This window comes from Cladophialophora carrionii, assembly GCF_000365165.1.
Source record: "Cladophialophora carrionii CBS 160.54 unplaced genomic scaffold supercont1.1, whole genome shotgun sequence".
Taxonomy (NCBI): Eukaryota; Fungi; Ascomycota; class Eurotiomycetes; order Chaetothyriales; family Herpotrichiellaceae; genus Cladophialophora; species Cladophialophora carrionii.
This window is the reverse complement of record NW_008481816.1, coordinates 2,968,327-2,994,482: the sequence shown is the minus strand read 5'-3', so window position 1 is coordinate 2,994,482 and position 26,156 is coordinate 2,968,327. Positions and strand designations below refer to the sequence as shown.

At 54.3% G+C, this 26,156-nt stretch overlaps 13 protein-coding genes across 13 annotated transcripts; 6 read left to right on the top strand and 7 right to left on the bottom strand.

Moving 5' to 3' along the window:
- Positions 1 to 114: 114 nt before the first annotated feature.
- G647_01059 (uncharacterized protein) lies at positions 115 to 2,238 on the top strand (the record flags this gene model as incomplete). The annotated part of the gene is made up of 1 exon (XM_008724460.1): positions 115 to 2,238. One exon carries the CDS (start codon positions 115 to 117, stop codon positions 2,236 to 2,238), a length of 2,124 nt encoding a protein of 707 aa, XP_008722682.1.
- Positions 2,239 to 3,400: 1,162 nt separating this feature from the next.
- On the bottom strand, positions 3,401 to 4,230 carry G647_01058 (uncharacterized protein; the record flags this gene model as incomplete). The annotated part of the gene is made up of 2 exons (XM_008724459.1): positions 3,401 to 3,948; positions 3,999 to 4,230. The coding sequence occupies 2 exons, from the start codon at positions 4,228 to 4,230 to the stop codon at positions 3,401 to 3,403; spliced, it is 780 nt and encodes a 259-aa protein (XP_008722681.1).
- Positions 4,231 to 6,147: 1,917 nt separating this feature from the next.
- G647_01057 (uncharacterized protein) lies at positions 6,148 to 7,542 on the bottom strand (the record flags this gene model as incomplete). The annotated part of the gene is made up of 1 exon (XM_008724458.1): positions 6,148 to 7,542. One exon carries the CDS (start codon positions 7,540 to 7,542, stop codon positions 6,148 to 6,150), a length of 1,395 nt encoding a protein of 464 aa, XP_008722680.1.
- A 682-nt stretch (positions 7,543 to 8,224) lies between these two features.
- G647_01056 (uncharacterized protein) lies at positions 8,225 to 9,181 on the top strand (the record flags this gene model as incomplete). Its single annotated transcript, XM_008724457.1, has 2 exons — positions 8,225 to 8,468; positions 8,517 to 9,181. The coding sequence occupies 2 exons, from the start codon at positions 8,225 to 8,227 to the stop codon at positions 9,179 to 9,181; spliced, it is 909 nt and encodes a 302-aa protein (XP_008722679.1).
- Positions 9,182 to 9,202: 21 nt separating this feature from the next.
- Positions 9,203 to 10,687, bottom strand: G647_01055 (uncharacterized protein; the record flags this gene model as incomplete). Its single annotated transcript, XM_008724456.1, has 1 exon — positions 9,203 to 10,687. The coding sequence occupies one exon, from the start codon at positions 10,685 to 10,687 to the stop codon at positions 9,203 to 9,205; it is 1,485 nt and encodes a 494-aa protein (XP_008722678.1).
- Positions 10,688 to 12,068: 1,381 nt separating this feature from the next.
- On the top strand, positions 12,069 to 12,985 carry G647_01054 (uncharacterized protein; the record flags this gene model as incomplete). Its single annotated transcript, XM_008724455.1, has 3 exons — positions 12,069 to 12,184; positions 12,234 to 12,564; positions 12,620 to 12,985. 3 exons carry the CDS (start codon positions 12,069 to 12,071, stop codon positions 12,983 to 12,985), a joined length of 813 nt encoding a protein of 270 aa, XP_008722677.1.
- Positions 12,986 to 13,424: 439 nt separating this feature from the next.
- Positions 13,425 to 14,048, top strand: G647_01053 (uncharacterized protein; the record flags this gene model as incomplete). Its single annotated transcript, XM_008724454.1, has 1 exon — positions 13,425 to 14,048. One exon carries the CDS (start codon positions 13,425 to 13,427, stop codon positions 14,046 to 14,048), a length of 624 nt encoding a protein of 207 aa, XP_008722676.1.
- A 387-nt stretch (positions 14,049 to 14,435) lies between these two features.
- On the bottom strand, positions 14,436 to 14,776 carry G647_01052 (uncharacterized protein; the record flags this gene model as incomplete). Its single annotated transcript, XM_008724453.1, has 3 exons — positions 14,436 to 14,523; positions 14,585 to 14,694; positions 14,762 to 14,776. 3 exons carry the CDS (start codon positions 14,774 to 14,776, stop codon positions 14,436 to 14,438), a joined length of 213 nt encoding a protein of 70 aa, XP_008722675.1.
- Positions 14,777 to 15,827: 1,051 nt separating this feature from the next.
- On the bottom strand, positions 15,828 to 16,733 carry G647_01051 (uncharacterized protein; the record flags this gene model as incomplete). Its single annotated transcript, XM_008724452.1, has 2 exons — positions 15,828 to 16,457; positions 16,512 to 16,733. The coding sequence occupies 2 exons, from the start codon at positions 16,731 to 16,733 to the stop codon at positions 15,828 to 15,830; spliced, it is 852 nt and encodes a 283-aa protein (XP_008722674.1).
- Positions 16,734 to 17,215: 482 nt separating this feature from the next.
- Positions 17,216 to 18,493, top strand: G647_01050 (uncharacterized protein; the record flags this gene model as incomplete). The annotated part of the gene is made up of 1 exon (XM_008724451.1): positions 17,216 to 18,493. One exon carries the CDS (start codon positions 17,216 to 17,218, stop codon positions 18,491 to 18,493), a length of 1,278 nt encoding a protein of 425 aa, XP_008722673.1.
- Positions 18,494 to 18,564: 71 nt separating this feature from the next.
- Positions 18,565 to 19,245, bottom strand: G647_01049 (uncharacterized protein; the record flags this gene model as incomplete). The annotated part of the gene is made up of 1 exon (XM_008724450.1): positions 18,565 to 19,245. The coding sequence occupies one exon, from the start codon at positions 19,243 to 19,245 to the stop codon at positions 18,565 to 18,567; it is 681 nt and encodes a 226-aa protein (XP_008722672.1).
- A 1,826-nt stretch (positions 19,246 to 21,071) lies between these two features.
- On the top strand, positions 21,072 to 22,805 carry G647_01048 (uncharacterized protein; the record flags this gene model as incomplete). Its single annotated transcript, XM_008724449.1, has 1 exon — positions 21,072 to 22,805. The coding sequence occupies one exon, from the start codon at positions 21,072 to 21,074 to the stop codon at positions 22,803 to 22,805; it is 1,734 nt and encodes a 577-aa protein (XP_008722671.1).
- Positions 22,806 to 23,596: 791 nt separating this feature from the next.
- On the bottom strand, positions 23,597 to 25,312 carry G647_01047 (uncharacterized protein; the record flags this gene model as incomplete). The annotated part of the gene is made up of 2 exons (XM_008724448.1): positions 23,597 to 24,867; positions 25,039 to 25,312. 2 exons carry the CDS (start codon positions 25,310 to 25,312, stop codon positions 23,597 to 23,599), a joined length of 1,545 nt encoding a protein of 514 aa, XP_008722670.1.
- Between the last annotated feature and the right edge of the window lie 844 nt (positions 25,313 to 26,156).

Here is a 26,156-nt window from a genome sequence, read left to right as displayed (position 1 = left end):
TGCGGGGCGGAAAATCTTCGGTCAAACTCTGGTCGAAATTTTGATGCTCGACTTCGCACGCAGTTGCTATGCAAGCGATGGGCGCTCCTCTCCTCTCTCTGAGCAGACACAGCCATGGGTCACGGACGGCCTGCAAAGCGCAGGCGCTTGACGCCGCCAGTCGACGACAGCAAAGTCTCAGAAACCGTCAAGGCTGCCGACCTCTTCACCCGAGTCGCAGACTGGGATCTCGAACAAGAATATGAACAGAGATCGCGGGGCAAGAAGACCAAGGAATCCACGAGACTACCGATCAAGACGGCAGAAGGGACGATCAGACAAGTCCAGACACCGCGCGATGACGAAGATGCAGACTCGGACAGTTTTCTCGGCTCCGGTACTGACGACGAGGACGCAACCGCCCAGCAATCTACGCCTCCCACTGACCCCGAACCACAATCTACACCACAAATCCCCGTGAAGCAGCAAGTTCTGTCGGCCAAAGAAGAAATTGCCCGCCTAGCAACCCTCCTGAACGAGGACCCGGAAGAACACTCCTCATCGTTCAAGAAGCTGGCCCAACTCGCTACGCCTACATCCCCTGTCGCAGTGCAGAAACTTGTCCTCGCGGCCCAAGCGGCCGTCTACAAGGATAACATCCCTGGGTACCGCATACGGATCTACAAGGATGAAGAACTGGGGAACAAAATCTCCAAGGATGTGCGGAAGACGAGACAATACGAGCACGCCCTGGTCACGGGATACCACGCCTACGTGAAACAGCTCAACAGTCTGGCGAAGAATCGAAAGGGCGATGCCGAGCACCGGTCATTGAGGAGCGTGGCGATCAACTGCGTGTGCACGCTTCTGCTGTCCGTCCCTCACTTCAATTTCCGGACAGAACTGTTAAACGTCCTGGTGCACGAAATCTGTAGCCGCGAAGCCACGGCCGAGTTCAGCAAGTGCATCGACACGCTCGAGAAATTCTTCGCCAACGACGAAGATGGCGCGCCCTCCCTCGAAGCAGTCAGTCTGCTGACCAAGACGATGAAGGCGAAGGACTACCGCGTCCGGGAGGAGACGTTGAATACGTTCTTCCAGCTGCGCCTCTTGTCGGAACTCCCGCCCGCGGGCTCGACGAACAAGGACGAAGGCTCAGACGCTGCATCCAAGATCCACGGCCGGAAGATCAAGAAGGAGAAATCGCAGCACATGACCAAGAAGGAGCGCAAACTCCGCAAAGAACGCAAAGCCGTCGAGAAGGACATGGCGGAGGCGTCCGCGTTGGTGAACCACGAGGAGCGCGAAAAGCTGCAATCCGAGACCCTGAAGCTCGTCTTCGTCACATACTTCCGCGTCCTCAAGCAGCGCGTCCCCTGGCTGATGGGCGCGGTGCTCGAGGGCCTGGCGCGCTACGCCCACCTGATCAACCAGGACCTGTTCGGCGATCTGCTGGAGGCGTTGAAAGAGATTGTGGCCCAAGCCCAAGCCCAAGCTCAGGCCGACGACGACCCATTGTCTCCCGCGCATCATCTCAACTCTGTCACAGACGAGGAATCAGGCGCGGTAGAGACCCCCAACGGCGCCACGATGCGCAACCTGACTCGCGAATCACTCCTCGCCACGCAAACCGCCTTTACGCTCCTCTCGGGCCAGGACGCCTCCCGCGCGGCCTCGACCTTGAACCTCGACCTCAGCTTCTTCACCGCGCACACCTACCGCGCATTATACCCGCTAAGTCTGGACGCAGACATCGAACTCGGACCGAAATCCCTACGATTGCCGGATCCGCATTCTGCTTCGATGTCGCCGAGTACCGGCAATGGCAACGGCAGTCGCAACGGAAATGGAAAGAGCATGAAAGTCAACATCTCGACGCCCATCCTCCTACTCACCAGAGTCCTCGCCTCCATTCTCTTGACTCCCTCAGCCCCACCGCCCACGCTCACGGCGCTAGCGTTCTTCAAGCGCCTGTTGACGGTGTCGTTGCAATTGCCCGAGAAATCGTGCCTCGCGGTCCTGGCCCTGCTGCACAAGGTCGCGGACAAACACGCGCGCAAGATCGAACCGCTGTGGTACAGCGACGAGCGCAAGGGCGATGGCGTGTTCAACGGGAAGAGTGACTCTGTGGAAGGGACGAACGTGCTCAGCGTCGGGACCGGGGTGTGGGAAGTGGAGATCATGAAGAGGCATTTCTGTCCTGCGGTCAGGGAGACGGTCGGGAAAGTTGAAGCCGTGGTTAGGGATCTACAGACATAGGTCTTGAGCACTAGTAACGAGTATGAATGAAGCTACTGTGAGGTGGAGGTAGATGTCTCGAGACTATCAGGCAGCCAACTGGGGAAAGCTAGCTAAACAAACAAATGGGCCAAAATGCCACGGGAGACTTTACCCAGACAATGTGTAGCTGTGAAGCGTTGCAGAACGTCGCGCTCAGATCTGTGGCTAACAAAACAGGGTGTGTGATGTGTGGTTCTCAGATCTAGGGGCAACAAAACAGGATGTGTAATGTGTTCATTAGCTCATATCAGTCGCATCCAGCGACAGAGCACGCGGCTCTCCTCAAGGCAGATGTGTCTCTAACGCCTCTTCACCGCAGGTTGCTGCCCTTCTCATTTTCGTCGTTGTCATGCTATGCTGTTGTTGCTGAAAAAGGCCCATGTAACATATCCTAAACGCCCGTCGCCGTCGCCGTCGCCGTCGCCATCGTCATCGATCATACGCTGCCTTCCCAGACCCCACCCTCTCCAACGTCTCAGACTGCCACGGGCGGGATAAAAGCCCATCGTGCCCTAGGATTTGTACCCGCCGTCCACGCCCTTCCAATACCCACGAACCACGCCCAGAAAGCGCCCAACCCCCGTCTCAGCGACAGTATCCGCCCCCACATCCATCCCCAGATGCCTCTGGCTCGCTCCTGTCTCATCTCTTCTGCTCTTTGGGCTGCTCGAACCATTGCTTGCTCACGCAGTCCCAAATGAGGGCGTCTTTCAGCCGGAAGGTGAAGATCAACTGGTTGTCGCTGGGCCGGTGTATTGACCATCACGATCCGTTCTGCCATTGTACGAAGAGGGAGCGTCACAGAACACACTGACGAGGGTTGATTGGAGGAGTGGTTGAGCGTCTGGTTTGAATATGAAGGGCTGTCGGTCACCAACGAGTTGTGATTGTGATGGAGATGTGAATGTGGCTGAAAGGGGAGCAAAAACAAAACAAGAGAGAAAGAGCAGGAAGCACATATTGTTGCCGTAGGAAGAAGTACACCGCCAAGGGACGCCGTAGCCGACGACATCATTGTTCTATCGACGCTACCGACGCAGGTAATAAGATACAGCGACAGGGACTGCGACCATCACCACCACCATCACTAGACTCCTAGGCGACGATTAGCGACAGCTTTGAGTGGCTGACGGTGAAACACTTACTTTGTGCTATATGGCCGAACACCCAATGACTGGTTCTTCCCTTCTGATTCAACTTCGACAGCTGCTGGTTTGGACGGTAGCTTTTGGGGAGCGGCTTCGGCCACTGGCGCCACTTGGACCTTATCATCGGATTCCTGAACCGCGCCAGTTGCAGAAACTGAGTATGGCGGAGGAGCGAAATCAGGGATAGAGTCTTTCCTTGGTGTAACAATTTCCGGGGTCTCCTTACCAGCTCGCTTAACGAATTGGGCCTGCTTCTCGGTTTCAGCGCTGGGCTCTTGTGCATCGATAGCTGGCTGCTCAGGTGCATGAGAATCAACAAGCTTTGGTACGACTTCCTCCGGTGGTGGATAAGGTTGAGCAGATTGCTCATGGTCTGCAGATCCATTCACCTTGGTGTCGTCTTCCATGATATAGGCATCCTCAGTGTTCAGAACATGTGCAGGTGGAGTTGGAATGGTCTCAGCTTGTGACTGCGAGGGGGCTCTGTGTTCTTCCGCTACTATCGACAGGACATTGTTCACGTTGCCCAGCTCGTCCGTCGCTGTGAAACGGTCAGTGGCGATAAATCTAGTGGCATGCAGCATATCGAACCTTTCTGCGCGGATTCATCCAGAACCCACCAATCACCGGGCCCCAGCCGGAACTTGTACTGATACTCGCCTGGTTCGAGTTCGGCCTTGTAGGAGAAGACGTTCTTGACTGAGCCGTCGGCCTCCGTCGCCCCGTACGTCATCTCGATGGGCGCCCACTCGGTGAAACCTCCAGCGATAAAAACCGGAGGTTGGACATTGTCGTTCTCGAAAGTGATGGTTGTCGAAACCATCGCGAACCGCCGTAAGTGGTTGTGTGACGGAAAAGACGGAATAGACAGAATACAGCGCAGCTAGGTCAAGGGTGTAGAGAGATGGTGGTAAGCAAGCGTTTGCCACAGCGAAGAAGCGCCTGATGGTGACCCTGGCAAGAAATCATAGTCAGCGAAGACGATAAGTGAGTAACAATGTGGCCGAAGAACGAGAACTCTTCCCGACTGTGGTTCCAGAGGTGACTCAGGCTTGATCCAAGACAGGGGCATGACGCTGAATGGAATCGTGACTGCCGTAACCGTGACTCGAGCCTTCCATGCAGCGTTTGAAGTACCAGCATCGCTCAGCAGCAGAACAAGGCAGTCTGTCAACGCGATGACAGGAGGCTCAGGAAATTCCCCAGGTCGAGCAGAGGCAATCCAGCAGTCCTCAGGCAGATCATGCAAGGTCCAAGAGAATCGAACTCCAACAGCCATGGGCTCATGAAAGCAGTTTGCCAAGTATATCGGTGTCGAAAGCTGTACTGATCAAACAGGCAGGTCTCACACCGCAGTCACGTACCTTGAGATTTGGCTGTTGCCCACACAGCTTTCCAATCAAGGCTTCCAATGAGCTTCGTTGTTCAAGAGAGCCTTTGTCGAGATCAACAACCATCAAGCTCTGCAACGACAGTTGTTGAAGAAAGATGCGTTGCCACCACTAATCAAGTCAGTAATTCCGAGCTCGATGATATCCCAACTTCCGAGTGCAAGGGATATCTCATACAATGTCAGCCCCTACGAGACTTTCGCCGAACAGGTTTCGGACCGAGACCAGATAAGGCTCGCAATCCGGCGAGAGAGAAGAGAAGCAGAAGGCCAACCGAGCGACAACAAGATGCTATACACAAGACTTGCGGTGCAAATACCAGGGCTTTCCGAGGCACAGCATATCCGAACACGAAGAGACCTCAAAGTTGGAAGAAAGAAATGTCATATCATCATCCTGTCATACCACATTCCTCGGATTCCACCGAGCTTACAGGCTCGTGCGCGCCGATACCCTTGCGAAGTCCTCCACGCCGAGCAGCACAGTGCATGGTGTGCAGGGCCCATCAGACTCCGGACCGGGCAGTATGTCTGGTGCCCGCAACTTTCCACGCTGCGCATGCATGCAGATATGGATCTCACGAGCGGCCGACATGTGTTCATTGGCGCGGATGAGATGCACATGTGAAAGCAAGTTTACGGCGACGACTTTTGTTGGGAGGGCGAAAACCTAGACGTGTCTCGCTAACCGAGCCCGCATGCAGCCAAGGAGCGATAGGCATCGCCGCAGTTCGCAGTCAGCCACAGGTGGTGGCGATGGGCTGATGATGCCTCAAAACACCCTGTGTATGGCATAACTGTGTCTGAGCAGCATCAAGAACATTGCGAGGATGACGACCGCCCGAATGCGTCTCATCATCCACCACTATGAAATGTGCGATACTCTGAGTGTTTGTAGAAATGGTGCCCGATCCGTCCTTCGAGTTCAGTGTACGGCTTTTCAGTCCCGAGCACGTCAATAGTATGGAGAGAAGTGACCCCAACGTTGCTATTCGTCTTTACGGAGAGCTTCTATTGTGTAAACATGCAGGACCGTTGGACGAGGTGTTGCCACTGCTGCTCCAGTTGACTCCCACAGATCAGTGGCGTTGTGCTACTCGCATTCTCGCCTCATTCCCTGTTGCGTAGGGCTCCAGCCAAATGTCGGATTCCTCGCTCCATCCAATGGAAGTGCAGCGGGCCCATTTTGCGGCAACAAGCATGGCTAGACTGATGATAATGATGAACGCGATCCCTGACGACGACGACGACAACAACAAGCCAACCGACTTCAATATCCGACCGTCATAAGCAGGGCGAGAACGACCTCTTTGTAAGCGGGCTCTCCATGTCGGTGCAATCATGCAGTCCTTACTCCGTAATGGTCAGCGTCTCTCGCGCGGTTCGCCAACGCGAGTCGCTGTCTGCATCGTACATCAGATACGTAACGTTGACGTACGTCCTTCCGCCGTGGCGGTAGTTCAGATCGGCCAGAATATCGTAGAAGCGAATGGGCTTCTGATTCACTGTCCCCAGCTGGTCTTGTGAGCCCAACACGGCGAGACCCTCTTCTAGTTCGATGACTCTCGCGGTAATGCATCTTAGTTCAGACCTGTACCACAAGCCTTCCTTCCCGCTTGCAAGGGACATCAACTCGAGAGCCTTTCTCCGGGTGACTGAGTCTCGACATTTGCGCGCCGTGAGATAGAGGGCTGGAAGAAAACCAGGTTCGAACGAGAAGTCGTTCGCCTCGCTTTCCTGGGGATGCTGCACGAGACTTCCTTCAGCGACCGCCACGAGATTCCTGAAGTCTTCGGACTGATCTTCGCTGTCGATTTCTGAGGGATCCATGCTTGCGCCGGCCCTGATTTTGGTGATCAGCCAATGAACGGTCAAGATGGACCAGGCTTGTGAATCACGGAAAGAGTGCAGTCCCTGTCGGTCGATGAGGCCCTGCAGGCCGCTTTGCCAGTTCTCCAACAGAAGTAAGACGGTTTGTTGCTCTTGCTGGAGCGAGGTTATCGTCGCAACCCTCTCCGAGACGGACATTGATTTCATTTGAGCCTGAAATACTCGTAGTCTGAGGCTTTGGACGAGTGTTATGATCTCATGCAAGCGATCTCTTGCTGTCTGAATGGTGCCCTCAAGAGGGAGCTGACCAAGGGTAGATGTCGGAGAAGCAGGTCTTTGTGACGGACGAGGTATATGATGTCCGAACATACTCGAAAGCAGCCATAGTCGGTCGAACAGATTCAGTAGCCCTGAATCGATCGCGACGGTCTGAGTTGCCAGTGCTCTGGGCATGGCTTCCGCAATCATGCCACAGCCCTTCGTTATGAGTGAGATTGCTATCCTGTCATTCAATCGATACGATTCGATACAGATGAAGATCAGGCAAGACAGCAGAGCCACATCAATTGTCAGCTGATCGCGTGGCCGTTGCATGTATTGCGCAAAGGAAGAAATGGCCTTGTTGTAGTGGCGCAATGCTTGTCGACAACGAGGGCACACACATTCTGACATGCCGTCTGAGACACCATAGTGTCTGAAAAGATTCCCGAGAGCGAAAATGCCGTGCCGCACGGTTGGCTCAGTGTCGGCTACTTGGACCACGAGCCTCTGCCATAGGTTCGCGTCGAAAGCGCCGCTCAGGATGCCAGAAATCTTATTGGTGTAGAAAGCGTATGCCAACCACTCTGATTCTGTGGCTCGAAAGGCTGAGAGCAGCGACGAAGAACCGCTGGGGTGGGGGAAAGTGGCCTGCATGGACGACGGGCATGGCCGTGCTTCAATCACAGAAAGCTGATAGCCATCACACTTTCGTCCGACTTGGAGGCACCTTGCACACGACGGTCGCTCGAGTCCGCATTTGACCCGTCTCTTCTTACAGGTGAGGCACGCGGTACGTGTCTTCGGAGCGTGTCTTCCTTTGCCAGCCATGGCAGAAGTAGACGTGGAGCATGCCCTATAAGGGGTCCTGATACGAAGACCAGCTCGCCGGTTGATGAGTATACATTGCGGCGGCAGAAATGAGAAATGAAGCCAACGGCGAAGTGCCTAACTTCTTCTGTACTGGTCATGGTTCATGTCGCCGGTGCAAGGAGAAGCCATGGGTTGCCTAATTTCATCTCGCTCCTTCGGTGATCGATCTGCGCATCTGGTAATGCTGCGCACATCCAAATGGATATTCAAGAAGACGAAGAATACCTGCCATATTGCGATGACAGGCCGACCGAAGTCGAACCTTTGTAAGTCTGCGTGAGGCTGCCATGGCACAACCAATTTGGACAATCTCAACCTCGGACATGTCCGCAGCAATTCCTGCTGTCAGCTCGAGCATAAAATCTTGTCCGTCGTCCCCTGAGCCGCGAAACTGGAAGCTCAGAAGGGTCGTCAGTGAAAGGAAAGACAGGAGTTCGAATTTCATCTTGGTGTAAGCCGTTGCATCATGTCCAGCCTGCTCCCCAACGAGGAACGCTTGAGGGCGAGAAAGCCTCTTCCGACACCATATCCAGCATATCTACCCACTGCGGAGTCACCCCTTACGGTCAACAATGACTTGTACACCTCTATCCAGCAAGGCCAAAGAGAGCTCGTCGACTCTTTCGTCCTGCCTATCCGTTCGGGCCGTGCCTGGAAAGCTCCTGCGAAGAGCATTATAAGGATCAGTACACCAGAGGGACCTCAAGTTGGTATGTTGAAACACAATATCTAATCAGTCAGTTCCTGACCCTGTCTAGGCGATCTGAATATTTGGAACGCAAACAACCCTCGTGAGCGGTTCTGGGCCTCTCGAACAAAACAGCTCCACTCGTCCCATGTCACGACCTACGATAGGCTATGGTCCTGCCTACCGTATATGCGACCGCTAGTCACTATCATCGCTGATTCGCTTTCTTGGTATGGAGTCGACGAGACAGGTGGGAGAGTTCATGACCTCCTTGGAACCAGATGCGACCCGTATATCAATACGGTGCTTTCCGGGCCAGCAGCATCGTACGACTATCACTGTCATTCCAACCTCACCAGAGCCGTACTACCCTTTGGTCTCAACGAGTCTGACGTGCATGATGTGATCAACCTGTTCCAGGTCACCGGCTTGGACTCTAAGGGCAGGTACTTCATGAATCCAAGCCCTGCACAACCCGGTGACCATATCGAATTTTTTGCCGAACAGGATCTCTTGATGGCGCTGTCGACATGCCCAGGTGGAGACCTGTCCTTGTGGGGGTTTGGAAGTGATAGTGAGAAGGAGATGATCAAATGCTGTAGGCCTCTGAAAGTAGAGGTATTCAAGCTGGTGGATGAAGATAAGGCGCTAGGAGGGAAGTGGAAGCCGGCGGAGCGGCCTGACTACCGTGGCGTCCATGGCATGGTTGTTCCTGAAGGAGAAAAGAGGCAATAGACGGCGTGAATAGAGATGCACTCAGCGAGCAGCCATTTCCTGTTGACCGGCGGTGCCCTCAACTTCGCCTGGTTTCTGGAACACAACGCGAATGGCATCCTCAAGAATGGCAAGACCCTTGTTGATCTCCTCGTCAGAAATGACGAGAGGCGGCACGATTCTGATGACGCCATCCCCTGCGGTTATTACCAGTAGGCCTCGTTCTCGCGCGGCCGTTATGATCTCTGTGGCCTTTTCCTTGGCGGAGTCGCTGAGTTGATAGCCGACAATCAGTCCCCTGCCTCTGACCTCGGAGATAACACCAGGGAACTTCTCCTTGATTGTGTCAAAGAAGCTGAAGAACAATGTCGATTTGCGCCTGACTTCCTCTTGCATCTTGGCATTTGCCAGACGACCGAAGACATGATGTGCCACTCGGCAGGCGAAGGGATTGCCCCCAAAGGTTGTGCCGTGGTCGCCCGTCTTGATATACGGTGCGACGGTCTTGCCTGACACCATAGTTGCCCCAATAGGGATACCATTCCCCAATGCTTTGGCAGATGTCAAGATATCCGGGTGAACCCCCGTTGAAGTGTAGGCCCACAGATCTCCAGTCCTGGAAAGCCCACACTGGATCTCATCAAAGATTAAGACCGCACCCACTTCGTCACAACGCTTGCGGAGTGCCTGCAGAAACTCGGGAGTAGCAACGTTGATGCCGCCTTCACCTTGGATGGGCTCCACAATGACTCCTGCAGTGTTCTCGTTCACCAACTCCGGGACAGCGGCAACATCATTGTACTGACCATAGCGGAAACCAGAAAGCATGGGGCCAAACGGCGGTTGGTATTTCTTATTCGGCGTCGCAGACAGAGACCCATAGGTACGCCCATGGAAAGATCCGTGAAACGATACAATGTCCCTCTGTTTCGTGTTGGGGTCTTTAGCATACGTGACCTTCCTTGCGAACTTCAAGGCAGCCTCGTTCGCCTCGGAACCGGAGTTCGAGATGAAGACCTGACTTAGTGGAGACCCAGGAGACTGCTTTTGTGTCTCTTCAATTAAGGCCTTAGACAGCGTGGGAGTCCACGGATTGTGGTACAGGTTGGACGCATGAATCAGCCGCTGAGCTTGATGCGCGATAAGCCTACTGAGCTCAGGGTCATTATGACCCAAAGAGTTGACCGCTATCCCGGCAGTGAAGTCCAGGTACTGTCTATTCTCGTTGTCGTATAAGAAACATCCATCTCCTTGCACCATCATAGGCGCGGGCCGGACGTAGGTAGGGACCATGTAGGGAGCGGATTGATTGAGGAACGCCGCAGTGGGCGAGTCTGGGGCAGGGTCTGGGTTGGGGACGGCGGTTTCATGTCGGATTTGTGCCTGTTCCTGGACGGGAAGGCTGGATGAGGTTGGAACGACAGCAGCATGAGCATATCGCCTCAGGCTCAGAGAAGCTCGTTGTGAAGGTGCCGACAGCTTGGAGAGCTGCGAGCTCGCGAGTTTCCTCCCGACTGCGAGGGCCATATTGCAAGAGGAATGGAGCAGTTTGACGAAGGGTGATGCTGCAGCTCCAGGACAATTGTGAGCAACCAAGCCTAGAGAGAGACAGCGAAGACTTTTTCTATGGGCATGCAAGAGATCTACGGGAAACAGAGACCGCGCCTTTCACTTTTTTTCAATTCGAGTCACCGGTGAAGTCACGAAAAGTTTGGAGAAAACCGACAAAGTGCGGGGAATCTGAACACATCTGTCACTGACTATCCCACAGTTGGGCAAGTGGGCAAGGAGAGATAAGTGAAGGAGTACTTGACTTTTCCCACACCAAAGTCAGTTCCATGCTGGATACCGTGTAGGCCATACTTCCTTAACGGTGATGCTTAAGTCGATGTCTGCTTAAGCCAAATACAGCGATGGCGGAAATGTGCGTTCTGAGTCTTTCTCCCGCATTACTGACAGAGCAGACCTGTAGAGGCGCCAGCAGCGTGCCTGGATGATTCGCAACTCGTACTCTCCGGGCAGCTGTTGTCCTCCTTACAACGTCCAGCCTAATATTTCTCATACACAAACACACAAGCTTGTCGACGGAGGTCAGGTCCTGATCCGATCCTCATCACGCCGTCTTACTCGTCTCTGGGTAAGGAAGGATGACGCGCCTGAGCTCCGGCCTCATCCTTTGCCATGGGTTCAAGAATTGCTCCATACCGCAAATCACGTCTCGATACCTAGGTAGCTATCCCAATCTATGGAAAAGCTGAAGCTGACCTGCGAGATCTCATCTGAGACCTACGCATTCCACATCCAGGAAATTCACCCAGTTGCGGACAATCCATGCAAGGGGGCCCCTTTTCGATTTGGCGGTTGACGTTCGGACTGATCACTTTTCCAACCGGTGCTGCCACCTGAAAATGACTGGCATACTACGTGTTCCTCTACGCCACAACAGCTCTATTGGGACTCCTTGCAATACCGACCGCATCTCCAGATTTTAGCCTTCCTTGGACCGTCCCTGATTCAGATGCGCCATCAATCCGTCGACGCAGCGTCGGCTTTCAGCAGTATTTTCGAAGCCAGCTGATATGCGCTTTGCAGAATCGTCCAATATGCTAGACAATTCCCGTGGCTAGATCCAAGAGGATGAGCCCTCTGCGTCTATTTTTACTCGACTTCGGATTTCGACCCCTTGTCCGGTCGCCGATGTCTAAGATTGTTTACAAATTGGTTGAGACATGCCGTGGTAGGTTTGAATGTAGCGACCCCTTTACCATGCTTGTGGTCTTCAGAAAAAGGGAAATAAAAGACCTGTCTCTCCCTCATGGTGGTCGTGGTGAGTTGAACAAGGCAGCCTCTTGAGACAAGATCCAGGAAGAACACTTTAACCCAATATACTTTGGAAACCCCTGTCACCATGAAGTCTCTTCTCTTTGCTGTCTTCGCTTCTGTGCCTTTCGTGGCTGCCAACCCATGGGGATCTAATCCATTCATGAAGGAGCGAGGTGTGTGCGCCGCCGACAACTGTGCCAGGTAAGGACCGGAACCATCTGATCACAGCGTGGTGCTAACAGCTTCAAAGAGCGGTGACCGGCACGAATGCTCCGCAGCCACTAGCCACTCGTCAGGCAGACTGCTCTGCATTCTTCAGCCCGTTGCCTACTCCAACGGTTCCATCATACGCTTCGGCTTGCAGTGGGAGCACCCGTTACAGTAGTGCTTGCTCCTGTCTCGGAGTCGCTCGGCCGACCTATACCTGCCTCAGCTCCGCTCAGGCCGAGAACATCGTCAAAACCTTCTCTTCCTTGTTGACTGCTCCGCAAGCACCAGACTTCGTGTCAAAGGCGACTACATTGTTGGCTGATGACTTCAAAGATAACAGCGACTCCATCAACTTCCTCGCTGGGTATCCTGTAAGTCTCCTCTTCAGTCTTTTGGCCAGTACATATTGACCGACCTTCTCTTTAGCTCGGAGCGACTACCTTCCCCAGCAAGCAGGCCTTTATTGCCGGCCAAGGCAGCCAGCCACCTATTACGACTGTGACTACTCTGGAGATCTTCAACACCTGCAACAAGATCGCCTGGCGATGGGTCGCCAAAGGAATTGGCTCGGCTCAGTATGATGTCAAAGGCATCGACACATTTACCATTAATCCTTCAGGGCAGATCAGCGAGGTCAATGCCGAGTTCAACAGCGGTGCTTGGGCTGCGAATTTAGCAGGTCTAGGAGGTGCACCTCCATCTTCTGGCGCAAGCTCATCGAGCACCACGACGTCGTCTACTCGTGCAGCATCAACGACAACCACTCCAGCAGCGGCTCCGTCGGAGTTCTAAATGTACGGGGTGATGGTAGTTTCGGAGGCGATGGGCCAACAAGGTGTTTCCCTTCTGTTTTCAGGATGATGCTGGTCACTTCTCGGTAGCTAGATTTTCATCTCGAGATGTCCTTTGTCGAAGGCATGGATATCTCAATTTAACGCTTGAAACCTCATATGATGGTTCGTTCAATACAGTAACTTTTCTTTTGTAGATGTACGGAGTACTTCGTCATTGAAGGGGGACTGATCTTACCGAAGCTTCGGCTAATTAGCCGGGGCGACTTCGGAGACTGAGCTTTGCGCGGCGGCGGCCAAAGAGTTTATTTGCCATCTGGATATCCCTCTCTTTCACTCCTCACTAATTACTCGTACTCGTGGTCGGACATAGCACGAGTCACCACTCTACTGGATCGAAGCCCAACACCTATCTGGCTCAGTATCACCCGCCGACTACAATGAAGACCGCCATCTCTGTCCCCCGAGCAGCTCAGTGCGCGGCTCCCCGCGCCCATCTCTTCACATCTCCTCTGGCACGCTCATGCAGCCACCCCCGATTCACCTCGCCAGCCCGCCACCTGAGCACATCCCCCCGTGTCAAGAAAGACGAGCCGCCGCCGCCGCCATCCTCGTTCTCCTTTCAGGGCATGCCCGCCCCGCCGCGGCTGCCCAAGGAAGAGCAAGAAATCTTCGAATCCCTCCAGCGCCAATCGACCGGCGCATTCTCCACGCCCGCGTCCGAACGGCGGGCTCCGCCGCGGATCAACCAGTCTCCTGACTCGTCGGCGGCGGAGTTTGCAGACGCACAGAACACGGTCTCCCAGCGCGTCGACAGGATCAGTACCGCAGGCGAGGATTCGGGCGCAACGGGGTCCTCGGTGCTCAAGGAAATGTACGACAAGGTGATTGAGGCGAGAGGCAAGGGCGAAGAATTACATCCCAATGTGGTGAGAGGGGCGCAGCCGGAGTTCGAAGGCGATGTCAACCCGAAGACGGGCGAGGTTGGAGGGCCAAAGAACGAGCCGTTGCGATGGGGCGCGTCAGGGGATTGGACTTATAATGGGAGGGCTACGGATTTCTAGCGTGGAATCACGAGGAGCATGTATAGGAGTGTGTGATGGCTTCAATGTGAGCATTGGATTCCAAGTCTAGCTTTCGTCCGCGTGTCAGTGCGTCTGAGGATTCGATGTAATGTCCATGCCATCCAGCCAATATCCATTGCTGGATCATGCAGATCTGGTTTTGGACCCTATATCGCGTCCCCTATCCGTGCATCTATGTGCTCGTTTCATTTTGTCGTGATGATTGCCATCATAACAGTATCATCAGGTCCCACGGAGTGGAGAGAATAGAAGATGTTTGGTTTATAAAAATCGAAGCCCATTCATTCCACGTTCATGTCGTCTGAAGTCATCGTCAAGCACGCATCGACTGTCTCCTCAACAACAACAAGGTCACCAGGCACTCGCCTATTGTGTCTTGACCTCTGAATCCTGCTCGACGTGGATGTGGTCGTTGGTCTGGAGGACGCCGACCTTATCGTCGGGGAATTCAACGCTACAAGACACAGACTGTCAGTTTCGGGGAATAGAAATAAGAAATTTCGAGACGCCCTTACGTGAAACCTTTAATCAGGGTGAACTCATGCTTGATCTCGCCGCCATCGGCCGTTGCTTTATCCTTGGCCTTCTTGAGCTCTTCGGGAGAGGCATTCTCTTTGAGTGTGACCTTCGAGATATGGTCAGTACGGTATACGACACGCTGACTGAACTAGAATTCGATGCGCAGAACTTACGTTGAAGAGAGGCATCTTGGATGTAGGAAGTGGTAGAGAAACGAGGTTGCCTGTTTGGTCTGTTTACTGGCTGAAAAGTGAACAAGGATGTGGTCGAGACTCTGGGTCAGACTGGAAATTTGAAGGAGAATGTGACTGGTACAAGGAAACCGCCTTCTTATAAGATGCAAGAGAATGGAAATCTTGGTTGACGGGTTGCAAGGTGAAAGGTGGGATGGTGACAGTGGGATGGACCTCGATTCTCAGGCGCATTTGATAGCGGCTGGCGACGGGCACGAGGACAGTGACAATGACGTAATGGTCGGGCACCGCCGCAGCCCCTCGATCGGAAGATCTCCGGGATCTGGCGTTTCAAAATTCACTAACTAGGCATCTCAGTTTACGTACATATCCAGCACTGTCTGTTCACAATCACATTCTTTTCTCCTGCAACTCAATTCAATTTCAACTCCGCGAGGTCTTCCCGCAAAAGAACTCACTCACAGTTATTCCTGCCCGCAGGTAGCAAAATCAACATCAACTCCGACGCTCGATTTCGACTTCGACTTCGACTTCGGGGACAAAAACTCTCACCTCCACTGCGCCCTGAGTCAACACCGGCTTAATGCACATGGCACGCCAGAAGAATTTTGGTGGTCTCTGTAACATATCACACCCGGCTCACCACCATTTTCTTTGAGCAAAGGGAGAGTGCGGCTCCTGCAAGACAGGTGAGTTTTAAGACAAGCCAACTAACCCTCAGAACTGAACTTCAACTTTTGGGAACATTCGTTTCCCCCCGGGGTCCCCCAAAAAACCAAACTCTCTCTCTCTCTTACCCTTCGCTCGTGTTCAACTCTCCTTCCCACTCATCGTCTCTTTCCTACTTCCCTTGGTACTGTTGCTCTCTAACCTTCATATTCGCTCCGTGTACACAAGTGTACCGGCCGGGTCCATGCTGCCGACGCAAGCCCCGTCGAATCCCTACCATCCTACGCTCTGTCTAAAACTCTATTGCTGAGTAACAATTGGAACTCGAAGTAAAATCTGAACAATGTCTTAATTCAGGTCACAAGTCCCCGTGCTGTCATCTAAAATAACAAATCGTCCTAACCTCGACGCTTTCCCGTGGTATCCTCCCTTCCAGCGGATTCAAAAAGGCCGTGTGAGGACACCTCCAGCTCTGCGACCCACGATGTCTGTCGGAGTCATAGAGCTTGAACGCCAGAACCTCGTTGATCTTCATATCTCGAAAATAGCACCATCGGTGGCCTGGGTTGTAGCAGAAATTGGCACCCTCGATGAAATGCGACGGCTGCGGCACCATCGGCAACGTCTCGGGGATCTCGTCCACGATGACCATCGGGTACGGCACGCCTTCGTCGGCGCCGACGGTGCGCGCATCAATTACAGCCAGTGGCCAGTCCTGCGGCGGAGGCGACAGCGCGCGCCAGACGTTGACGAAGATGCAGCGCGAGTACGCTGGATGCCCATCTGCGTGCCGTCGAGCCGTGTCTTCGGCGTTTGCGGGTGACCAGTCCGTGTGCACGTCTGCGGCGCGAGGTTGATGCGTCGAGCCGACTTCGGTCTTCACCTTGCGCAACACGGGCGGGCTGACCACGACCACATCGTCGGCGCCAGTCAGCGACTTGACCAGCGCGGCGATTTCGCCCGGGTAGATCGTGTCCAACTGCTCACGCGAGTGGAAATCTGTGACCTGTCCATGTCTGATGAGCCACTCCAGTTTCTAGCGTTGTATGTAGGAGCATACTTGGGAATCATGCTGAATCAAAGCAAATCCTCCATTCTCCAGCGTATACTCCTCCTTGTCAGGGCGTGCGTCGTGGATGACGACGGATACATCGTCGTACTTGCCAATGTTCACCTCTTTACCCTTGCTAAAGTATCGCACGTTTTTCGAGCCTGGCTGTAGATACTGGACTGTCGTCCTGACATCACCCCCGTTGACCTCTGCGTGCTCGGGAGCTTTCATCCTTCTCAATTTCTAGGCAGGCTTGTCGTCAAGTCGAGATAGAATTTCGATCGAGGATCATCTTGGAACTGGCGCGACGATCGACTTAAGTATAACAGCCGTGGGGATTCCTGGGGAACTTGTGTGGGGCTTCATTCATTGCCTCCATTCGGTTCATTGCAGGGTGTTCAACGCCTATTATCTTTCTCTCTCCAATAACTCATCAACTTACCCGGCACGGAAACGGAAACAGCAGCCCAGTCAGACTCAGTGTACTGCAGTGGTCGTCGACAGGGCGGCCTCACCCTCGGCCGCGTCCGGCGGGAGCTGCGAGCCGTTTTTATTACTTCTGGGCACAGACTCGAGGCCATTCCAGCGATAGATTACAATACCCATCACGGGAACATGGCAACATCTCGATGATCAGCAACCCACCTTCGCAGTGCAGCTAGATTTCCGCACAATCTCACACATGCAGATGCAAGTCAGGACCGTCGCTAACCATGGCCCGGAGATTATTATGGACCTGGAGACATATCGTGGCATTGAGTTTATCTGTGTGCGTGTCACGGGTTTTTACGACTTCAGTGGCTCAAAGCACTGGAGCAGCGCACCAGGTCGCTTTTGACCAACTACTCCACTATGGCCAACTCGAGCTCGATTTGCACACCGACGACGAGGGGCAAGAGGACGGATCCAATGTGAAGGGCGAAAACTCCTTCTTGCCATGGTCCTATGAACCTATCTGCACGGAACACCTTGCACGGATTCAAAGCAAGTTATGCGTCTATACTGACGCCAGTTTCAGCAACGGCAGGGGTATTTCCATCTTCACCACCCCTCAGCACGCTGAAACGGTGGCTTCACTCCTCGACTCCGACGCTGAGGATTACCGGCCCATGATCAACATCCCCACCCAAGCCTGGTACACCGAGACGACTCCTAGCAAAGGTATTGGAATGTTCGCTAGCCATGACCTGAACCCAGGGGATCTGATCACATCGTACACGCCCGTCCTGCTCGCGTACAAAGAAAACATCCTCTCGAGGGCTGAGAGGGAGACGTTCCTCCGCCACGCTGTGAACCGCCTGCCGTCTGGGACGGCAGCCGGATACCGCGCCCTCGCGACAATGTTCCACGATAAAGCGTTTCTCATGCAAGATGTCGCCTCGGCGAATTCATTCGAGATGTCCGTGGGTGGCGCAGCGCATCTTGCCGTGATTCCCGAGCCTTCGCGTATCAACCACGACTGTGCGCCAAATGCCATTTTTGTCATCAACTCGACTGCTCTGGCGCATACGGTCCGTGCGACGAGGCCGATCGCGAAGGACGACGAGATCACCATTGCGTACACGAATCCGCTGGATGGCTTCGTGAAACGACGGAAGTACCTGTTGGACTCTTTCGGGTTCGAATGTACGTGCTCGCGCTGCCGACGGGGCGAATCCGGCGATGCGGCGCTCGCGGAGATCACGGCCCTGCAAAAGTCGCTCTCGCGCTGGTCGGATCCGACTTCTACGGCCAGTACCAAACAGGCGGAACGGCTCATCCAGACCCATCGTGAACAAGGGCTGGACGGCTATCTTGACCCGGCGTACTGCCTCGCAGCATTGGTTTATAATTCCGTTGGCAGTGAAAGAGGAGCGAAGAAGTACACCAAGTTGTGCATTGAGGCGATCGAGTTGAGGCTCGGACCCGGAGCTGAGGACTTGCCCACATGGAGAGAAATGCTGGTGAATGTGAAGGGGCATTGGAGCTGGATGAGGCGCAAACGAGGCTGATGACAGACGGACGGAACGGACGGCAGATTTGTTACGGTTGGCCTAGTAGGAGCCCACCCCCTGTCCGAATCTCAACCTTTCGTCGCCGAACACTTCACTCCCTTGCCGACATGCTCCAAGAAGGTCCATGCCTCCCGCTCCTCTTCGAACGCGATATATCCGTCGAACTTTCTGGTCTTTGTATTCTTGAGTATTTTCCGGACAACCTCCTGGACGGCGATGACGTCGCTAATCGAGCAACTGTCCTTACCGCCGGCCTTCATTTCGATCTCCGGTGGGACAGGAAGGATCTGGAAGCTGCTCCCCACTGCACGGGGCAGTCGCATCAGCTCGCAGACCTTTGGACACACTATGTTTGCTTGAGGTACCAAGTAGATAAGTTTTGTGTTCGGCTGGGATAAAAGGGTGGAGATGGTGGTTTTGGTCTGCGGGTAAGTGATCGAGACCGGCGTCGGCGACGAGAGGAGATATGTCCTCGATTCTAGGATCTCACCGGCGTGTTTGCTCTGCTTCTTGCTCTTCTGACGATGGTGCCCACCGTGCGAGATGTCACATGCCGGAGCATTGGTGTGAGAGGCGAAGCGCTCATGCTGCTTTGATAAGGGCGCCGTCGAGAAGCAACAGCTTTTCGCGGGCGCAGGGTCGCATTTGCCGGTTGGATAGGCGAAGTCCCAGCACGAAACGCCTGGGGTTTCCATCTGCGATTCCAGCTCGGTGACTTGGACTGTTATAGCAGAGTGCTTGGAGACCATCTCTGTTGGTTGTTCGGGTGGGATTGCTGGTCTTGGTGATCGTTTGGCTGCTCGAACTCGGAGACGAAGAAAGATAGCTTGACGAGGTATATCGGTGTCTTTCAAGGGATATTTGAAGGAGTCAACAGATCTTCTAGGCCCCGTGACGTGCAGTGGTGGCGATGAGTTCTTGCAGTAGAGCGTCTGCGAGTTGGCCCCGTGATCATACAACCTCGTGCTCTCCCCCGAGTAGTCGCTGTTGACCAACAGGCAAATGAACAAGCTAGCAGGAGAAGATAGTCGCAATTGGCAAGTACCATCATCAGGCATTTATTGCAGCTGACTTCCTGTTGCTCGGGGCTCGGGACCTCGTCGTGACGATATACCGGGCACATGTGGAAACGTGGATCAGATTGTGCCGAGCAAGAAGCAACGCTCCAAGCAAGCCACAACACAAGAGAAAAGGACGGACTCCTAAACGAGAATAGAAGCGCGCCTTTAACATGCAGAAGAGTTTGGACGGGTCGCAACCAGAAGACTGACCATGCGGCTGCTGGCGCTCCTCAGGCGGCCCTTACCTCAGCTCAGAGGGCCTAAGCCATAGCCTCAGCCAGATCCGGTATGCGAATGGTTTTCTTGATGTGCTCGTGTCCCTGATCCTCAGAGCCGAGCATGCAAGGCAAAGGGAACTGGAAGAAGATCGGCACGCTGTGATGGGGTGGTCCCTCGATTACGGTACTTCAGTCGGTACGCGCTATTATCGGAAAGAAGGGAGCCATATTATACCCAATGCGGAGGTTGCAGTCAAAGGTGCATACGCCTTGTAGGCTTGTAAAACTGCGATCTCACTAGGCTAACGGTACCGGTGGCAAAGCCCCGAGAGCTGAAAGAGCGGCTGACTGTCACTGAGCGAAGCAGCGTCTCATTCAACCCCAGATATCGGGATGAGGTGAGCTTTACGATCCAAGCACCACCAGCGTGCCCAGCAATGACTCAGCAATCTCGCTCGTACTAACCCAAAGAACGATACATGGTTAGGAAATTAGCGTGCTATTTCAAAGGAGACGGTATCCGAGAGCAGGATGAAGCGTGGTATATCGAGCTGCGTGAAGTGTCGGCGAAGGAATTTTATGCCGCACCCTCAAGAGACCAGCAATTTCAGTGGTCGGGTGTTTGCGGGTGGCGGCCGTGCGATGGCTGGTGGGCAGGGCCGGCGATGAGTAACCCTGCATCCCTCGCATCATCGTCACCGGTTCGAACGGTGATAAATCGGCCAGGTCCACGGTACTCATACGGGCTGCTTGCACGGCAGCACTAGCTTGAGAAAAAGAGGAATCCGGCACCCTGAAGACCGCAGAGTACGGAGGACTTACGGAGTCCTTACTGTAAGGCGAGGCTGCGAGGCTGCGAGGCTGCGAGGCTGGTTTGGATGTGCGTTGCCCCTCTACATGGCCCGCCGTATTCGCCCTCGCGGAGTATAAGCCGCGTATGGCAACTTCTACTCACAACCGACCCGATGAGTTTGTGTTGCTTGCTATAGGGTTCGTGCTGAGCTGGACTCAGGAGAAATGTGTTGCGGTACTTGACACATTCGCTACGTTCCGACCCAGCTTGGAGACGAGCCGCACCATTCTGAAAGTCTTGATCGAAATGCCCTTGCCGAGTGTTCTCATCAAAATCAGGTTCCAAGTATTGAGTGACACGACCTTCACCAGCTCCCATATGCTCTTGGAGAGCGACTCCCCAGAACCCAGTGATTGTTGATTGGGAGGGGGTAACGATTCATTATCTTTGCTGAACGAGATACATGGTCGGAGGGGACGAGGCTCGCTATTACGTCCGATGGTATGGATCTCAAGAATCTATCCCCTGATGGAGACTTTCTGCGATGGCGGCCACAATACCATCTGCAACCACCCGCTGGCTGGATGAATGACCCCTGCGGACTTGGCTACGACCCCAGCACGGGTCTCTACCATGTGGCCTACCAATGGAACCCTGAGTCGGCTCACTGGAAAAGCATATCTTGGGGAAACGCGCGAAGCAGAGATCTGTGTTCGTGGGAGGTCTCAAGCACTCCTTCTATCACTCCAGATTCAGACGGTGGTAGCGAAGGTGTGTTTACGGGATGTCTTCGACCAACAAACGTGAATGGTCAGGCCGATGGAGTGCTGACCATCCTGTACACCTCTGCTCAGAGACTTCCCCTTCACTACACGCTACCATACGTCCGCGGCTCCGAGCGTATCCACATGGCGACATCTAGTGATGATGGCAAGTCTTGGACACCATACACAGGGAACCCCATTGTCCCAAAACCACCTCCGGATATGGAAGTCATTGGTTGGCGCGATCCGTATGTGGCCGAGTGGCGTTCCATGGACCGTGCGCGTGGCAGAGAGCCTGGCAAATGCTTATACGGACTCGTGTCTGGCGGTATCAGGGACAAGGGGCCGGCCGCTTTTCTGTACGCGATCGCAAAGGACGCGTTGAACTCGTGGGAACACCTAGGATCGTTGTGTGGTCAAGGCATCAACTACACGCCGTCTCTATGGACCGGCGACTATGGCGTTAACTGGGAAGTCGGCAATTTCCTCTCCTTGACGGACAGATCAGCGACACCTCACGACTACCTCATCATGTCCGTGGAAGGATGTCTATCAGAGCAGGGAACGCCGCACAACACACAAATGTGGATGCACACATCGATAAGGATAGACGAAGGGAAACCGACCATGACATTCGACTACGGAGGCCGTCTCGACCACGGCAGAAGATACTACGCCGCCAACTCGTTCTGGGACCCGATCTCGCAACATCACGTCGTGTTCGGATGGCTTCAGGAGCACGACCTCCCCGAGATGTGGCACGACAGGCAGGGCTGGTCGGGGATGCTCTCGCTCCCCCGGGTGGTCAAGCACAGCGAGATACACTCCGTCTGCGGCACCCTGGCCACCCCTTTGGGAAAGATCACCTCGATCGGAAAATCACAGGACCCCCGAGACACATACACCGTATCCACACTCGCGTCGGCCCCACATCCAGCGCTCGAGAAACTCCGTGGAAACCTGTTACCATTTCCCACACCGGCCAAGAAGCACGCTGCAGCCATGTTTGCCCGCCCGACGGAGCACCTCGAGATCGACGTATCGTGTTTGCTGGCGCAGGGTACCCGTCGCGTGGGACTATCGATCCTGCACTCCTCCGACGCCAAGCAGCGTACGACCATGTACTTCGACGCAGCAGCAGAAACGTTCGTGATCGACCGGTCGCACTCCACGACCGTTGCCTACGTGAACACAACTCCAGAGATGGCGCCCCATACTTTATTCCGCTTCCGCGACCCATCCGGCACCGTGACGCGGGAACCGCTCGACGTGCGAGCCTTCTACGACGTCAGCGCGCTCGAGGTGTTTGTCAACGAGCGCACCGCAGTCGCCACGCGCATCTACCCCGACCGGGCGACTTGCTTTGGAGTGGAAGTCTTTTTGGAGGCTGAGTCCGGCTCGGAAGGAGGAGAAGTGGCATGGAGGCGCAGTCAATGTTGGGAGATCCGCCCCCAACCAGCAAGTGTACCATAGAAAGAACGTAGATGTAGACCGTCTGCTCAGATAGCTCTGCTCTGTCCGAATGATTGGCCCCCTTTTCCTCGTCGGCGGCGTCGCAACTGCCAACTCCGTGATCAACCAAAAGCACCCAAACTTACCGTCCACTCACATTATTATTGAGCAGCAAAACGTTGGCCCAATGCGATGCGACTTGACGCCACGCGCTGCCTACTGGATGTGCAGACTCTGGACTTTATACAGTGGCATTATCCACAAGACAAAAGCTGTACATACATCAAAACGTCTCAACGTGTCTCTCGCCTGTATGCGGATGGCTTGGCTAGGACGGGAGCCAACAAAACAGTGGTATGATGCGACGTCAAGTGACCGCGCGTGATGTGATGTAACAGGAATGTAGTGGACTTGGAAACGGATGACTGATATACGAACAGAAGGATTTCAAAAGCGTACATACCAGGTACGTCTACCTCGTGTAGGTGACTTACAATGTGTATTACTGAATACTGTGCTCGCCACTCTGTTAACCGTAGGCTGTACACTCCGGGACAAACGCTCGTCGTTCGGGGGAGTATGTAGCTTCGGGTATACATATTTATGTATGTAGATCTCGTATAAGCCAATGTGATTATCTCGGTTCGATATACATCGCACGACTCGCGTATATACAGTTATCTGTACTAGCTATGTATAGGCACCTACGATGCACAAATAGTCATTAGCTTGTGTCATTCAATCCCCTCGCCACAGATTATCCTTCCCACTCCAGTATGGGCAGGCGCCCTGCTAGGTTGATACACCAGATCTCACGCTACAGGAAGAGAGACCTTGAAGACCAAAACCTGATTATCAAGACTATACCCACTCTCGTCCGCATACGGGAGTTGCCCACCATTCATGAACCCGTTCTGGGTAATGAAGTCGTTGTCACTTAGGCTGAAGACGAAGAATTCGCCCTGAGACCCAGCATGCCAGTCCTTCCACCCGGTGGTCGAGGGCGGGTTGACGGGCACAATAGCAATGGACTCCCATTTCTCGTTGAGGAGGCCGGCGTCCTGGTCGCCGCCATTGTGGACGCCAAATCGGTTGAGCTGGGCGTTGACGTTAAAGTCGAGCCACGGGCAGTAGGTCGCTGGGACGACGGTGGAGGCGAGGACACCATCGACGGAGGCGACGGCCGCGGTGGTCGCGTCGTAACTGTTCCCGGCGATATTTGTGGCGTTGGAGATGTCAAAGACGTCGATCTGGCGGTATCGGGACTGGGAGTTGTCCATGCCGTGGCCGCGACCCGAGTCGCGCGCAAGGACCAGGAACTGGGTCGGGCTGATGAAGTGAATCTCCGACTGCGCGGCCACGAGGGTGCTGTTGGCGAAGACTGGCAAAGGGACGACATACTCGGCTTTGTAGACGGGATGGGACGCGTCACTGATATCGTACTCGAGCAGGCGGGCGAGGCGGCGGGTCGACGCGTTGCGGCCGCCCTCCTGGACTAGTGCGGACTGCATGAGTGCGTAGAGGGTCTTTCTGTCAGGCGAGGAAGTGAGACCCTCGAGACCCTGATTGTTGGACCGTCCGCTGGTAGGATTTGCCGGAGTGGTGGTAATGTTGGGGTCGTATCTTGGGGGACTGGCCGCATTGAAGGAGTCGCTGCCGTTGCGCTGGGGAATGATTGCAGGCGGCGGACGGATAGCGCCAGTCATTTTCCCGCTGTGGTCGAAGTGGAAAATGTATGGCCCGTACTCGTCTGAGATCCAGAAGCCGTCGTCGGTGAGGACAAGACCTTCGGTGTCGCCAACGACCCTTTGGCCGCCCGTCCCGTTGCCGCCGAAGCCATCTCCGGTGTAAGTGGCGGATGGAAGCTCGGGGAAGCCAGGAAATGAAAGGTAAGGCGGCTGTAGGTCGGGATCAAGGCCAGTCAAGGGTGTTCCCGCAGGGTCGGTGAAGCGGATCGTGTCCAAATACTTCAATTGGAGGTTGGGCGCACTCGAGCTCGACACCGTGTCAGGCTTGAAGGTGATCTGGAACTTGTGAAGTCGAGGTTGGTAATTCAAAGTGCCTTCGGTATTCCAACCGCGATCTGTGAATGAATTAGAGGTCGTTCCGGCAACACCGAGACTGGCTCAATCGAGCACTCAACCCTCTCCACTGGAGTAGGGGTTGGGATACCGATATTGGATGTCTAGGTTGTCGTCTTCTCGGGATGAATGTACGGGTCGACAGGTCCAACGTCAGAGACAGAGCAACTCACCTGGAAGGCTCCAGAGTATCCCTGTGTAGACACCGCTGCTGTCAACTTTCCACGACTTTTGATCAATAGCAGCACTACTACCGATCCCGCCAGCAGTGTCGCCAAACTTGTCGCGAGCGTCCGATGGAGTGAACCCATAGCCAGCCAGGGCCTGGTATACATAGGTTTGCCCATTGCACGTAGTTGTGTTGACTGCTGTCGCAGCTCGCTCAAGCGGTGACGCCAATGAAAGGCTGGCAGTCAATGCAGTGAGGAATAGCGTTCTGATAGCCATGGTGATTGGTGGTATCGCTGATATTAGCTATTACTCAATACAAGGATACGATTGGTGAGTTTGAAGCAGATGATCGACCGTGAGTAGTAAGCTCGCCGAACGAGTGAGGGAGCAAACTCTTCGACACGCAAGGATTCAGGAAACGACTGGAAACAACAATAGACGTTCAAACCGTTCATGAGCGAGCTTTTGAATGCGCGCAGAATATTCTACTGGCAGATGGACGCTGCATTGCCGCTACCACGTGTTGGGCTGAATATCTCTGATTCGTGCAACACCTGGTGAATTGCCGATGTAGACATACAGCCCAAGCCATTAGTGCAGCAGAAGCAACGCAGACTTCACAAATTTGTACGAGCATATAGAAGAAATCAGACTTAGCTGCAAGCACAGTCGTGCCCGTACACGTTCTCAACATGATAATGTCGGTGGCGGCTCGTCTTCACGCGCGTCGAAGCTGAACCTCTGCCGAGCTTGGCAAATCTGGCGTGAAGCGTGGGGGCTCGAAGTTATTCGATGACAACATCGCTGGGCAAGCCAACAGCAATTGCCGAGGCATGACATCTTCCCCTGTTCACCTGTTCCTGTGGCACGGCTCAGCTGTGACCTCAAGTCTGAATGAAAGCGGAGAAGCAGCTTGAAAGCAGCACGGCCACGCAAGCGCAGATCGACCCACGGGTGCCACCGCGACCGTGTCGATCGATCGCCAACCGGTGGCAGTGCCAAAGAGGCAGTTGAGGCAGCAGAGATGAGCGGGATTCGATGATTGGGCATGTCACAGAATGTTATGGCGCGATGAAAGGATCTGGGGCCGCCAACGCCAAGGTTTGTGCCTTGCAGGAAT